The sequence below is a fragment of the Loxodonta africana genome, chromosome 3 (assembly GCF_030014295.1).
Source record: "Loxodonta africana isolate mLoxAfr1 chromosome 3, mLoxAfr1.hap2, whole genome shotgun sequence".
In the NCBI taxonomy this organism is placed as follows: Eukaryota; Metazoa; Chordata; class Mammalia; order Proboscidea; family Elephantidae; genus Loxodonta; species Loxodonta africana.
This window is the reverse complement of record NC_087344.1, coordinates 95665746-95682122: the sequence shown is the minus strand read 5'-3', so window position 1 is coordinate 95682122 and position 16377 is coordinate 95665746. Positions and strand designations below refer to the sequence as shown.

Sequence of the window (16377 nt, the reverse complement as noted above, 5' to 3'; positions counted from 1 at the left end):
AACAAGCCCATGACATGAAACTACCGGTCCCCCTCACCCACCCATCCATCCCGACCAGATATCTGGAATCAAGTCAATAGAAACACCAGCAGCGGGAGCTGACTGTTTACTTCTCAGGCGATATGGCAGCAAGTGCAGTGTTCCGTCTGCCTTCCTGCATCCCGTGTCCCCAGCAACTGAGCTGATGGGTTTGGGTCCCTTGTTTGGCTCAATAGTATTGCTTAGCCGTCTGCTGTTATTTCAATAGGCTAATCCAATAATGTTTTATCTCTTTCATTATACCGAGGCTGTATAATTTTCTTGAAGTGTAATCTGTCTTCTTTTAAGATTCCCCAGAGACAGGGGAGAGCTGTCTGTCTTTGGTTGTTGGGAGGCTCCCAGGAAGCCAATGCTAGCACATGGAAGCAAGCGCCGTCAAATTAAATTCTGAATCTCAATCACAGCCACCACTTCTGAGGTGAAATTTGAGTTGATTATGGAGATGACAGCCCAGGTTCACGTTTATTGCATTTAGCAGAAATTGTTTATCCTATTAAATATGGTCTTGAAGGAGAGACAATTGAATTGCAGAGCACTGGTGAATACCCAGGTGACGCCCAGGCACTGCTAAACTATGCAATAATTATATTCTTATTTGTGGGCTGAACTTCCTCTCGTGGCTCTTTTTGCAAACAAATGCATTTAGGAGGAGGCTGGAACATAATGTAAGAATTAAACAAAATAAATGCAAACGGTGCTTTTGGAAAAACTTGGCAACTGCAGCTTACAGTACCCGAGAAAGAGCTGGGGTATCTACGGTGAAGGATCCAGGCTGTATAACTTGGCAGTCATCCTGGAAGCTTGATCACAGCACAAGATACCTGTATGGGGAGAGGCTTGCAGTTAAGAGTGTGAATCTTTGAAATGCTGTAAGCGCCTCTGTGCGCTTAATGTTGGGGTGGGCCACTTTATGTGTCTATGCTTTCTGCATGACCTTGGGCTGATAATATAACTTCTGTGGGAATAATAATTATTATAATTATTTTAACAATAGTAATAATAATAATAGCTGGCAATTATAGAGTGCTTCTAGTTTAGGAAGTCTTTTAACCTACATTATCTCACTGAAACTTTTTCCATGTTTGATGAGCTACATATTAGTATAATCATCAGATGACACGTAGAGCATGCTTCACATTGAAACACAGTCCTTGCGTCAAATGGGTGGATTACGGAAATCAAGGTGGAAACCAGGCCTGGAGAAAGAGCACCTGCTGACAGAGAATTCAGACAGAGGAAAAATGCTTTCTATTTTTTTTTTTTTTTTTTTGTCTTAAAGAACCGGGCTCTTTCCTGCTCTCAAACTAGTTGCCGTCCGGTTGATTCTGACTCATGGTAACCCCATGTATTTCAGAGTAGAACTGAAATTTTACAATAGCTGTGATCTTTAGAGGAGCCTTGGTGGTGCAGTGGTTAAAGCGCTTGGCTGCTAACAGAAAGGATGGCAGTTCAAACCCACCAGCTGCTCTGCAGAAAGATGTGGCAGTCTGCTTTTGTAACGATTATTGCCTTAGAACCTCTGGGGCAGTTCTACTGTCTGATAGGGTTGCTATGAGTCGGAATTGACTTGATTCTGACAACGATTTTTTTTGTGTGTGTTTGTGTGAGAGATCCTTAGAAGGAGATTGCCAGGCCTTTCTTCCAGGGCACCTCTGGGTGGATTTGAACTGCTGATGTTTCGGTTGGTAGCCAAGCACTTAACTGTTTGCGCCACTCAGAGTCTCTGGCCTACTGCCAGGCACTCACAAAAACATGCTAGGGAGAGAGAGGGCCTGGAGCAGAAAGCCCTGGGGGGGCACTGGCCAGGTCTCCTTGGGGCCTTCACAATTAGCACCTTGCTGGAGAAGCAAGCTTGGCCACAGGATCCTGCACACAACAGTCCCACTGCCCCTCCTATTGAAGGCAATTCTTAACTCATCCTCCAGGTCTCAGCTTAATTGTCTCTTCTTGCAGGCTGCCTTCCCTGACTCCTTAGGGAGAATAGATGTCTGTTTTCTCTGTTCCCATTTCACCCATCATCACATTGATCACATTGTACAGAGTGTTCATGAAGTCTGGAAACAGCGTTATGGATTGAATGATGCCTCTAAAAATTGCCCTAACCCCATTCCTGTAAATGTAATCCTATTTGGAAACAGGGTTTTCTTTGTTATGTTAATGAGGCCATATGAGTGTACGGTGAATCCTAAACCTAATCACTCCTGTTATAAAAAGAGCAGATTAGACACAGAAAGAAGCACACACAGGGGGAAGACAGACGCTATCTGATGGTGAAGGAGGCAGATGAATCAACAAGCCCAGGAACTCTAAGGGTTGCTGGCTGCTAGAAGCTGCAATAGACAAAGGACACCCCCCTAGAGTCACACGCTGAATTTGGACTTCTAGCATACTGAACTAAGAGAAAATACATTCTGTTCCTTAAAGCCACCCACTTGGGGTGTTTGTGTTACAGCAGCACTAGGAAGCTAAGGCACACAGTATTTTGTCTTAGAGATTGAAGATCTCCTTAACGGTCCTATGTCTATTCACCAATGTTTCCCGACTTTGTAGACACTGTATGGTAATTTACCCATTTATTGTCTATTTTCCCTTCTTGAATACAATGTTCATGAAGGCAGGGAAAGTATCTGTGTAGTGTACCTGTACCAAGTGCAACACCTGGCACATGTGGGCAATCAATAAATAATTGTTGAATGAATTAATAAGCTAGTGAAAAGGGATGCAAGTGGGGCAGAGGGCAGAACCTTCCTATGCCAGTGGGCTGCTCTAGTGAATTGGTGGCTTCTGAGATTTGCGGCCGAGCAACCCTGGAGACAGGGGCAGCCCACACAGCAGTCGCAGGGGTGAGTCACCCTCAGGTGGCTATGTGGGCAAGAGTGGAAAAGAAAACTGAAATAAAAAAGGAGGAAAATAGCTGATACTGGGTAGGGGCTGATAATATTTCTTGTGGGGTGTGGGTGATATGCCTTGGGGATGGCCAGAAATATTCAGGGAAAATTTACCAAGAGAGGGAATGGGAGATGCCACAATTATTTTTGGCAGTAAACCTGAGAAGTACATTTACAGCTTGATAAGAAAACCAAGGCTCAAGAGAGTTGAAAGACCTGCCAGTGTACGGCAAAGTTAGGAGATGAATAAAGAGCACATTTTTTTGTTTGTTTGTTTTTAAACTTTTCTTCCAGCATTCTGCCTCAACCTCAGTTTCCTCATCTATGTTGTTGTTAGGTGCCGTTAAGTCAGTTCCAACTTATAGCGACCCTATGTACAAATGAATAAAACACTGCCCAGTCCTGAACCATCCTCACAATCTTTGCTGTATTTGAGCCCATTGTTGCAGTCACTGTGTTAATCCATCTCCTTGAGGACCTTCCTCTTTTTCACTGACCCTCTGCTTTAGCAAGCATGATGTCCTTCTCTAGGGACTGATCCCTCGGATAACATGCCCAACGTACATGAGATGAAGTTTCACCATCCTCACTTCTAAGGAGCATTCTGGCTTACTTCTTCTAAGACAGGTTTGTTTTCCTCATCTATAGATTCATTTTAAACCTAGAATTCCACCCAAAACCTAACAGCAACACATCCAAATAGTACACTTTAGGTCTCTGAGATTCCCTATTTACCGAATTTTGTTATGAAATCAGATTTTCTGTATGAGTTTCCATTCTTGAATGTTAGATCAGCTTCCAATCCCGGCTTATTTAAATTCCCAGAGTTCTGTTTGCCGAGGTGTTTACATGGATCGTGTCACAACCTCTCAGGCAGAACTAGGAATACGGCATGAGGAGAGGCTGAATGTCACAGTGCTTAGAATTGGGTACTCTGGAGCCAGACAGCCTGCATTTGAGCCCTGGCACTGTGACTTATTGGAGTTCCTGGGTAGCACAAATGGTTAACGGGCTGGGCTGCTAACCGGAAGATCAGAGGTTCGAGTCCACTCAGAGTTGCCTCAGAAGGAAGTCTTGGCTAGCTACTTCTGAGAAACCAGCCAGTGGAAACTCTGTGGAGCACAGTTCTACTCTGACACACGTGCGGTCTCCGTGAGTCAGAATCGACTGGACGGCAACTGGATTTTTACCGCGACTTATCAGCTTGGTGGCCCCTGCAAGTTACACACCTGGTCAGTTCTCCGTTTCCCCCGTTAAGATGGAGATGGTGATGGTGTCTGCCTCCTGGCCTCTGTGAGCATGACGTGAGCTGCTGCACTTAGAGGAGCTCCTGGAACACAGTGAGCACTTCATGAGTGTTAGCGCTCTTAGTATGATCTCACCGTTTCCGGTCATTCAGAATCCGCGAAACATTAACAAAAACTCTCGTTTAAAAAAAAAAAAAAAATTCATTTAGAACTGCTGTGAAGACATTTCAATGCAAAACCCACTAGAACGCATGAGAATAAAAAGGCATAAAATAGTTTAGCTTCTAGGAGATGTCTTAATAAAGGACACAGAGGGCTTTTATACCCCAAGCTCTGGATTATTAAGGGAAAATGTAACAGCATAATAACTAATATTTGCAGAGGGCATTACCACTTACAAAGAACTTTCACATACCTAATCCTGCTTAATCCTTTCAATGCCTGCAAGAGGAAGAATTTATTATCTGCTTTTGACAGATGATGAGACTGAGCCTCGGAGAGGCTGAGTGATTTGCCCAAGACCACACAGCACAAAAGTGGCAGAGCTGCCTCATGACCTTCCCACTACAGAAGAAGCAGATCCAGCTTCATTTGTAGAGTAGATACCAGCCTGCTGGCTTGCCCACCTGCCTAGAAAAGGCAGAGAAAGACCTGATCTGCTATCTCTGCAGCAGGAAAGCCAAGTGGTATTGGAGGGCTTTGGCGGAGACAGACAAGTGTAAGACCAAATTCTACCTCCTAGCTGTGTGATCTCAGCCAAGTCACTTATTCTTTCTGGGCCTCAGCAACCTCATGGGAAAATAGGGCCAATAATCTCCATATCACAAATGTGAGAATTAAATGACATGACGTACGCAAAGAGACTACCATCACCCAAAGAGCACGGCACATGGGTGCCTTCCCATTCCCGGGTGCTGAATGAACCGACCCTAGGTGCTGAATGAACCGACCCTGCCTAGAATCTGACTCTTCTTACTGTGCCTAGCATCTGCCTCTTTTTGAGCACGTAGATCGTATGTTACTGAAAGAAAAAGCAGAAACAGGGATGGTGTTTGCAGTGGGAAATTCTTGGAGGATTCTCAAAGGGAGTCAAGTGGCTGGTCTGACATTCACCTCTGTGCGAGAGGCTGCTCCAGAGCCTGGGCACTCCCATTATCTGTGGCTGCGTCCACCAGTTATCTCACGTCTACACCTTGCAATCCCAGGTGTTCCTTCATCCATCATCGGCCTTTGTCTGCTTTCCACTCCTCCTTCCCCCTCCAGCTCCTGCCAGACAGGCCTCCTTGTTAATAAGCCAGTTTGTTCATATCCTGAAACCTATCTGATTCTGGCCCCTTTTATCCCGAACACCATCCATCCATCGACTGCTTGCTTCACATGCTTGGTTAGGAAAATGGGAACGGGGGAGAGAGGCAAATAATAGATAAAACTTCTTAGCTGCTATCTAGAAAGAAATAGAATGGATAAATAGATCCGTCAAACATGTATCATGCCACTGGACTGCAAAGTCCATTTGTTAAAAACAGGTTAGGATGGGAGGATATATCTCACATTTGAAGCTGTTAATATAGAAGGGAAACATATTTTCCTTTATCACTCCCAGGGAAGGGGGGGTAAACCCCAAGGCCATGAATGAGGAATTTTAACTCGAATTGATGGAGTTTCCTTCACTAAGGTAGAGAGGTGAGCTCTTTTAAATCTGAGCAACTGCAGCCTCTAGGAATGGTGTGAGCTCTCTAATGAGACAGGAAAGTTTCAGGATCCAGGAGTCCTGTGAAAACATCTTCAATAGATTCTCTCTCACAAATTCCTCCATGTTGGATGCAAAGGCTGTTTTAGAGCCTTTGCCTGTAGCATGGAGGGGCCAGTGAGAGAAAACAGCATCCGACAAGTGTTTATTGGGAAGCTTCTATGTGCCAAGCACTACGGTAGATGCTGAGGTTCCAAAGATGGTTATATTCCATGTCTGCCCTGCAAGATGGCACAGGCTGGGGTAGACAGAGAAGTAGGCTACAGTGACAGAGCATGGAAAATGCTGGAATACATAGCTGTATGAGGGAGCAGCACTCGATGAAGCGGGAGTAATGGAGGGGGTCAGAGTCAGCATTCTGCATGAAATGACGCCTAACCTATATCTTGAAGAGCACTGGTGAAGCTAGGAGAAGATGGAAACTGGGATGGGAATGCACACCAGGGAATAGTATGTACAAATGCTTGGAGGGGACAAAAGGCCTAACTTATTTGGGGACCTAAATTGAAAATAGTTCATTCATTCAACAAATATTTATTGTACCCCTATTAAGGCAAAATGTTGTCCTAGGTACTAGGATCTAGTCATTTTTTAATTATCTTCACCAAATTTTACTTGGTGTGATGCTAACAACATTGTTCGATAATTTCCACATTCTGTTGGATCATTTTCCTTTGGAATGGGTGTGTATAAGGATCTCTTCTAGTCAGTTGGCTAGGTAACTCTTTTCCAAATTTCTTGGCAGAGACAAGTGAGCGCTTCTAGCATTGCATGTGTTTGTTGAAACATATTGATTGGTAATCCTTCAATTCCTGAAGCCTTGTTTTTCACTAATGCCTTCAGTGCAGCTTGGACTTCTTCCTTCAGTACTGTAGGTTCTTGGTCATATGCTGCCTCCTGAAATGGTTGAACATCAACCAATTCTTTTTGATACACTGACTCTGTGTATTCCTTCCATCTTCTTTTGATGCTTCCTGCATCTTTCAACATTTTGCCCATAAAACCCTTCAATATCGCAACTCGAGTCTTGAATTTTTAATTCAGTTCTTTCAGCTTGAAACATGCTGAGGTGTGTTCCTCCTTTTTGGTTTTCTAACCCCAGGTCTTTGCATATTTATGATATTACTTTGTCTTCCAAGGCATTCTTTGAAATCTTCTGTTCAGCTCTTTTACTTCATCATTTCTTCCATTTGCTTTAGCTACTCTACGTTCAAGAGCAAGTTTCAGCATCTCTTCCGACATCCATTTTGGTCTTTTCTCTTTCCTGTCTTTTTAATGACCTTTTGCTTTCTTCATGTGTGATGTTCTTAATGTCATCCCACGACTCGCCTGGTCTTCAGTCTTTAGTTAAACACATCAAATCTATTCTTGAGATGGTCTCTAAATTCAGATGGGATATACTCAACATACTTTGGTTCTCATGGACTTACTTTAATTTTCTTCAGCTTCAATTTGAACTTGGAATGAGCAACTGATGGTCTGTTCTACAGTTGGCCGCTGGCCTTGTTTTGATGATAGTGAGCTTCTCCATCGTCTCTTTGCGCACATATAGTCAATTTGATTCCTGTGTACTCCATCTGGTGAGGTCCACATGTATAGTCACTGTTTATGTTGAAAAAGGTATTTGCAATGAAGAAGTTCTTGGTCTTGTGAAATTCTATCATGAGATCCCTGGTGTCATTTCTATCACCAAGGCCATATTTTCCACTACTGATCCATCTTCTTCATTTCCAACTTTCACATTCCAATCACTGGTAATTATAATTGCTTTTTGATTGCATGTTTGATCAATTTCAGACTGCATAAATTCCACAAAAATCTTCAATTCCTTCATCTTTGGCAGTAGTGCATAAATTTGAATGATAGTCGTATTAACTGGTCTTTCTTATAGGCACATGGATAATATCCTGTCACCGACATCTCTGTACTTTAGGATAGATCTGGAAATTGTTCTTTGAATGAATGCAATGCCATTCATCTTCAATTTCTCATTTCTGGCATAGAATCATGTGATTGTCCAATTCAAAATGGCCAACACCAGTCCATTTCAGCACACTAATGCCTAGGATATTGATCTTCAAGCTTTCCATTTCATTTTTGAAAACTTCTAATTTTCCTTGATTCATACTTCATACATTCCATGTTCTAATTACCAATGGATATTTGCAGCTGTTTCTTCCCATTTTGAGTTGTGCTATATCAGTAAATGAAGGTCCTGAAAGCTTTACTCTATCCATGTCATTAAAGTCTACTCTACTTTGAGAAGGCAGCTCTTTCCCAGTTATATTTTCAGTGCCTTCCAGCCTGAGAGGCTCATCTTCCAGCGCTATATCAGGTAATGTTCTCCTGTTATTCATAAGTTTTTCACTGGCATTTTTTTTTTCAGAAATAGATTGCCAGATCTTTCTTCCTGGTGGTTGCAGCAGTACATCCACAGGGAACAGTTAGAAATTCAAGCCGGATTCCAGAGGAGGACATGGAACAAGGAATGTCATTGCTGATGTCAGATGGATCTTGGCTAAAAGCAAGGAATACCAGAAAGATGTTTACTTGTGTTTTATTGACTATGCAAAGGCATTCGGCTGTATGGATCATAACAAATTATGGATAACATTGTAAAGAATGGGAATTCCAGAACACTTAATTGTGCTCATGCAGAACCTGTACCTAGACCAACAGGGAGTTGTTCTAATAGGACAAGGGTATACTGTGTGATTTAAAGTCAAGAAAGGTGTGCGTCAGGTTTGTACCCTTTCACTATAATTACTTAACCTGTATGCTGACCAAATAATTTGAGAAGCTGGACTATATGAAGAACAGGGCATCAGGATTGGAGGAAGGCTCATTAATAATCTTTGATATGCAGATGACACAACCTTGCTTGCTAAAATGAAGTAAACTTAAAGCATGTACTGACGACGATCAAAGACTACAGCCTTCAGTATGGATTACACCTCAACATAAAGAAAACAAAAATTCTCACAACTGGACCAATAAGCAGCATCGTGATAAATGGAGAAAATATTGCAGTTGTCAAAGATTCATTTTACTGGGATCCAAGGAATAAACCAATGCCCATAAAAACAGCAGTCAAGAAATCAAATGATGTATTGCATTGGGCCATTCTGCTTCAAAAGACCTCTTTAAAGTGTTAAAAAACCAAGATCTCATTTTAAGGATTAAAGTGTGCCGGCCCAGGCCATGATATTTTCATTCACCTCATACGCATGAGAAAGCTGGACAATGAATAAGGATGACATCTTTGAATTATGGTGTTGGTGAAGAATACTGAATATCCCAGAAGAATGAACACATCTATCTTGGAAAAAATATGGCCAGAATTCTCCTCAGAAGCAATGGTAGCTAGACTTCCTCACATGCGCTTTGGACATGTTGTCAGGAGGGACCAGTCCCTGGAGAAGGACATCATGCTTAGTAAAGTAGAGGGTGAGTGAAAGAGAGGAACACCCTCAACGAGATGGATTGACACAGTGGCTGCAATGATGGGCTCAAACATAGCAATGATTGTGAGGCTGGTGCAGGACCAGGCAAGGTTTTGTTCTGTTGTATGTAGGGTGGCTATCAGTTGGAACCAATGCAACAGCATGTAAAAACAACAACAACAATTGGCTCAGAAGCTGTGACGGTTAATGGTATATGTCAAATTTGCTAGCCTATGATTCCCAGTGGTTTGGCAGATATTGGACTGGGTACTCTTATAGAATGTGATATAATGTAATCATCTAAAACAGCAACAACATAGCCTTGAGTAATAACTGCTATTCAAGAAAAATAAATTAGGGCAAGGGTGTGCCTCTTTACATAGAGTACATAGGGATGGTCTTTAGAGAGGTAATATTTGAACAAAAACTTGAATGAAATGAGGGAGTGAGCCTTGGAGATATTTCTAGGATGAGCATTTCAGACAGAGAGAACAGCAGGTGCAAAGGCCCTGAGACAGGAGAGGGCTTGGCAAGTGTGAGGAACAGCAAAAAAAAAAGTGTGCCTGAAGCAACATGACCAAGGGAAGGACTGAAGGGAAGAAAGTGAGGGCAGAGAGGAAGCCAATGGCTAGTCATATAGGGCTTTTTACATCACGGTACAATCACGTTAGTGCATTTTCAGTGTTGTTGGCACATAGAATCTGAAGAGGGAGATACGGATGGAGTGACACATGGGTGGCAGATCACAAAGACCCTTGTGAATCCAGTTGCAAAGGATGGGCTCTGTAATAACAGCTGGGAGTGGGTATCCAACCACCAAGAGCACCCCAAGGTAAGCAGAGAAGTTATCTGGGAAGAGACTGTCCATGAAAATCTCCTTAAGACTTAGCACTGCCTCCCTCAAGAAAGGCTCAGTGGCCCAAAGGTCCACAGTCTTCTGTCCCCAGCCTGAGAAGGACCAGCACCAATATCCAAGGAGGCTGAGCGATAACCACCTCCTCCATCCTACCTTAATGGGGGCATTTGTAGCTCAGAGGTAGAATTCTTGTCTTCCATGCAGAGTCTGGGATTTAATTCTGGGCCAATCCATTTTACATGCAGCTACCATCTGTCTTGTCAGTGGAGGCTTGAATGCTGCTATGATGCTGAACAGGATTCAGAGGAGCTTCCAGGCTAAGATGGACTTAGGAAGAAAGGCTGGCGACCGGCTGCCTATGAGAACTCTATGGATCACAATGATTGTGTTCCATTGTGCATGGGGTTGCCATGAGTCAGGGAAGAACTTGATGGCAGCTAACAACAACAACCACCCCAGCTCACAGTGTCACGGTTCTGGGATTTGGGATCTACTCTCTCCTCTGCCATGATCATGTCCCTCCTTCACCTTTCTTTGCTTTTCTCCCACTCGTTGTTCCAGACTCTGCCAGCCATCTCCTCCAAGCTGTCTTCCCCCCTCCCCAAACTGGGCAAGTCCCACAGCCCCCTGTATTTTCTGCTAGTACCAGATCATTTTTATTGTCCAAAGTCCCCACTACCAGTCTGTGCCTTTTCCAGGGCTGTAACTGTATCTGATTCATTTCTGTAACTTTAGCACCCAGCACAGGGCCTGGCACAAGAGATTGCCAGGAATATTTGGTCCATTTCTGAAGTGAAGGGGCAGCAGCCTATATTTTCTTCATGGAAGAGCAGTGTCCTTCAGCAAATCCGTATTGCATCTCCTCCCTCAAATGTAATGGCCCTCAATGGCTTCACTCTGCCATCTCTCATTTCTACAACGTGGCTTTTGAAGCCTAGCCTTTCTCTCCGTCCGTCTTCTTCGCCCTAAAGGCATAAAGTTCAGAAGAGATTCATTGAGTGCTTTATTTCTGAACGCTTTAGATCTTGCACTATCTCAAAGAAGGAAAAAGGTTTCCCTTATTGCTTTTCATTCTGCCATTAATTTACTTTTCAAAAGACATCTTGTCAAGTTGAAGATTATATCTTTAAACCATGTTTTTACATTCACTACCTATAAAACCTTAGATTATAGATCTCCGTAAAGGACCTAAGGGAAAATACATTTGACGAGTTTTATGCCTTTTGCTTTGTGGGAGCCAGGCACTCCTGGAGAGGGAGAGGTACTGATCTGGTAAATGGTTTGCTACTTTTGAAACTGCTACTGCCACGGTATTTTAATTCCTAAAGCTGCTAGGGACGTAGCATTCTCAAAGACTGGGACAGACACTGGCCTAGGTTCTGTGGCTCAGATGGCAGAAAGATGGCATTGCTCAGTTGATGGTTTGGGCCCACAGCTGATCCAGGAGGTCGCTTAATCCCAAACATCTCCATCTAGCACTTGGATTACCACACTTACCTCCTGAAAAGCCTTCTTGTCTCTGGTTTCTTCCCTCTCCCCTGCGTCCCACAAACCATCCTGCAAATCCCTCCACTGGTAGACTTCACAGAAAGCAAGGTGTGTGTGGGTGTGTGTTTGCATGTGTGCACACGTGCAGTGCCCTCATCATGTCCACCTGTGTGCGCCCCAGCAGGGCGTGGGGAAGTGGGGGACACGGACGCTCAAGTGCTTGATGCACCACATTCCAATCCTAACCCACCAGCCCTGTGACCCAAGAGGCTCAGTTTCCTTAGCTGTAAAATAGAGCTCATAAACAAATCTTAAGCGGTCCTTGATATTAGACAAAATCGCATAGATAAGCCTTACTATCCCTGCCGTTTTGTTTTGTCACAGGCCCCCGTTACCCATGAACACATAATAACTCCTCGGCTCTCAAGGGTTCTCAATTTCTGCCACATTTAGAATCACCTGGGGAGCTTTTTTAAACTACTGATGCCTGGCTCCCAACTCCAGAGATTCTGATTTAATTGGTCTGGGATGCAGCCTCTGGACATCAGGCTTTTTAAAACTCCCCAGGTGATTTTAACATGCAACCCATGTTGAGAACTACTGCTTGCAGATCAAGATTGAATGTTCTCTGTGATTTGCCCACTTGACCTGGCCAGCCTGGCCTCCGGTCACTTTCTAACATGTAAATAATAAATGAAAATTAATTACTAAAATAAATTAATTTTAAAAAGTATAAAGTAAATTAATGACAGAAAGAAAAGCAGTAAGAATCTTTTTCTTCTTCATAGGGTTGCTATGAGTCGGAATTGACTTGACGGCAATAGTTTGAGGTTTTTTTGGTTCTTTCAGATTGAGAAATATCTAGAGTTCAGATATAAATTCTTCTAAACTATATGCCTTAAACAATAACAGCAATGATAATAATAATACTAAGGGTGATACTAATAATTCACGAATCCCTGGGTGCTGAAAATGGTTAATGTGCTCGGCTGTGAACCAAAAGTTTGGAGGTTTGAGTCCACCCAGAGGCACCTTGAAAGAAAGGCCTACTGATCTACTTCCAAAAAATCAGCCATTGAAAAAACCTATGGAGCACAGCTCTACTCTGGTCCACATGGTCACTATTTGAGGCATGACTGGAGTGCATTTCATTGACCAGTGGGTGGGTCAGGGAAGGTGCACCAATTATTTTTGGTTGGCTCCTCCAAATCCACTCTCCATTCTGGGAGGTCGACCAACATGTACTTTGAATTTTTGAGCTGACTTTTGAATTCATTCACTTACTTAATTAACCACTGCTTCGTAGGTTCCTTACCATATTGGATACACGGTGTTGGCCTCTGGGTATACAGTGCTGAACAAAACACACCTGATTCCTGCCTTCTTGATTACTGTCTATTGAGACAATCACAAGAAATATGGGACTAAACATATAATTACTAATTATGAAAACTGCAAGGAAGGGAAAGTACAGAGTGCCGTGAAAAAAAAAATGAGAAAAATGTGATGTTTGAGTTAAGAACTGAAACTAACAGGAGAGATCAATACAAAGAATAGAAGAAAATGTTGAGTCCAAATGAAGGAAAATAGAAGGAACTAAATTCAATCTTTATTTTATTACTATTATTTCAATGTGTCTGTCTTATTCTAGGAGCCCTGGTGGTGCAGGGGTTAAGCACTTGGCTGTTAACCACAGGGTCAGTGGTTTGAACCCACTAGCCAGTCCATGGGGAAAAGATGCAGCAATCTGCTTCCATAAAGATTACAGCCTTGGAAACCCTATTGGGTCAGTTTTACTCTCTTATGGGGTTGCTATGAGTCTGAATTGACTTGCCAGCAATGGGTTTGGTTTGGGTTGGTCTTATTCTACCGATTAATAGTGGCTCTATGAATGAACAAATACTGTTGATATCAAAGAACTAAGATGATTCTCATCATATTTTGTTTTATTGGGCATTGTTTCAAGAGTGTGTGCCTGCTTTGCCCTCTAACAGACTATCAATTTTCCTAAGACATGGATTGAGTTTTCTCCTCACTTCTTTTGGTTGCTCCAAAGTGCCAAGAGCAGGACAAGTTAACACTTAACACTTAATTGTTGAATGAATGGCTGAGTTTTGTGAGTGATGGAACAGTTGACTGTAGGTCACACGGCCTGGTGTTAGGCCTGGGAGCAGAGGGGACACAGTAAAAGATCTGTTGATTTGTATGTTCTCTCAGCCAAAAGAGGTCTTTAACCAGTAGCCACTGAATTTGTTGACATCTGCTGCATCTGTCCTGGCCTGTACCCAGAGGCCCTCAGCAAGCCTGGGTCTGCATTTTCCGCCCTGGACACGTGGCACCTCCATTCTTTGGTGCAGGGTTGTTGCACTCCCTCCTCCTTTCCCGGGTGCCTGCTCTGCACGAAGACCAGGAGCTCCAGCAACTCCACCTACCATCCGCTTTGGCTCCTGCAGAGATAATTTCCCAGGGAAGGAGGAAGTTAGCATACAAAAAGGTGGGGGAGGAGGGTGGGCTATAAGGGAGTGGGGGTTAACGTACAAGGACCGTCTTGGACTGTAAGGAGGGAAGCCATTGCATTGCCCTAGAGTAATCTGCAATCCCTCCTTGGGGAACCGCCTTGGTGTAGCCAACCGAGACCCCTGTGCTCGCTGCTTTGCACTTAATTTGAAACTCTGGATGGAGTGAGAAGAGGCCACTGGGAGCCTATTTCATAAAATTGGAATCTGTGTTTCCAAGGAAGATGGATAGCAGAGTAAAGCAGGGAAGCAGCCCCCTGGGGAGAATGACACAGAGCCATTGGAGGGTGTAAAGAGCAGGGAGCCTGGCCTGGCTGAGGTTGAACAGACACCTCCGTGGAGAGACTTAGTGGGCATTTGAATGAAGGTTTACAAATTGAACTCCCCCCGCCACCACAGACTCCGATAAGGGGCCATGGTGAGAGATTCTCTACACATGGTATTAGAAGGTGAGGATACAAATGGTGACTGTGGAATGTCTCTGGAATCCAGCTCATATATCCCCTAAGCTTGGGCTGCTGCCTCCTCCACGTTCTGTGATGTTCTGCAAGCCCATCTCCTAGCTGAGCCCAAGTTTTCCCACTATAAAATGAGAAAGATGGACTAATTCGATAGTTTTTTCATTATTGTTTTTTATCACAATTTTTTTTTCCCAAATGAAATCCTACATGGACCCCAACATTGAAGTCAGATGAAAGTGGAGCTGTTCTATTTGAAGACGGGGTGCTTATCAATCTTGTCCCATCCCCTGAGGCGGTCCTTGAGACCTCTAGGCTTCTTAGATCACAGTGTTAGTATCATTGGATTACGTCATCTCCAAGCCCCTTCCAGCTTTATAATGATACTCCCTGATGGGGCAGCCACAGCAGGGTTCTCTGTCTTTATTTCTCCTACCTCTGTGTCTCTGGTCCCCATAGGCAAAGGTTTGCTGAGAAAATCCCTGAGGACTCACGTTAATGGGTCCTCATGGTGGCTGACTAACTCCTCAGTCTTAGATTTTTTTGCCAACATGATCTCCTGTTAGACTAAAAGTTCAATGTGATAGCCCCAAAGCCACCTGCTGTCCACAGCCCCCCTAGAGCAAGTTGACTGGAATGATGTGAGCTGCCTGCTGCTGCCTGAATGCAATCTTGCAAGAGAAATGGGGCTGCAAGAAGGAGGGCCCAGTTCTCTGTCCCCTGCCCTTGCCCTGCTATCACTAACATCCCCCCCATTCTCCAATGCCCCCCATGTGTGTATGTAACTCAGCATGGCCACCACTGAGCCTTTCATTGAACCACTGAAGAGGCATTTCTAGGTAGCCCACACCCCCTGTTCTCTCTGTTTCTGTGTTATGTGGATGGGAATCCAAGCAAGTCCTCATTCTGAGGACTTCCTAGTTATAATTATCCAGGCAGGACTCACATCTGTCCCTTTAAGACAGGTCAAGCTAGTAACCATGAACTGGGAACATACTCCTTCTCACTCCCTTTAAGTCAGGCTGAACCAATAACCACCAACTGTGAACTGGTAACCCTTCCCCACTGCCCAAAATGATAGTCACTGCAATTGTCTTAGACTCTCTACTCTGATTGCCGAACTTTTCATGACTCTTGTCTAGACTAGAATGTGAATCAGTAGAACGCAATGGTTAAGAGCTTGGGTACTGATAACAGATGCTCTGGGTCCAAATCCCAGACCTCCTCCTCCACAGCTAGAGGACCTTAAGCAAGTCACCTAACCTTCCTGCTCCAGCTATGTTATCTGTAAAATGGAGGTAATAGTTTTTAATAGTATTTACCTCATAAGGGAAGAAATGAGTTCATATACATGAAGTGTTGAAACAGTGCCTGGCATAGAATTAGGGTTAGTTGTTATTTCTGCTCAGGGACCTTTGTTCCTTTTGGCAGGGATGTCTGGCTGATGGGGGAAGCTCTGGGCCTTAGCACTGGGCTGTGTAAGCTCCGAGTGGATTTTTTCTGCAATTCATCCACCTTCAGGGAAGTGCCTTTTTCCAGTTCACAGGAGAGCACGTTCCAGGCTTTGTCCTGGTAGTTGAACTTCTTAGTATTCATTCTCAGCATCCTCCTTTATAAGGACTCAATGAATTCTCCTTCATAAGGACTCTGGTTGTGACCTACCTTCTTGGCTCACCCCTATCGGAAGTCCCC

General features: G+C 43.7%; 1 protein-coding gene across 1 annotated transcript in view; it reads right to left on the bottom strand.

Annotated features, from left to right (window-relative positions):
• Positions 1 to 13474: 13474 nt before the first annotated feature.
• The window catches only part of C8A (complement C8 alpha chain), an 83879-nt gene continuing 80976 nt past the window's right edge, over positions 13475 to 16377 (bottom strand). The window contains exon 11 of the mRNA XM_064282030.1: positions 13475 to 14158. Within this exon, the coding sequence (XP_064138100.1) occupies positions 14007 to 14158 (152 nt within the window). The 3' untranslated portion in view covers positions 13475 to 14006. The remainder of the gene's footprint in view (positions 14159 to 16377) is intronic.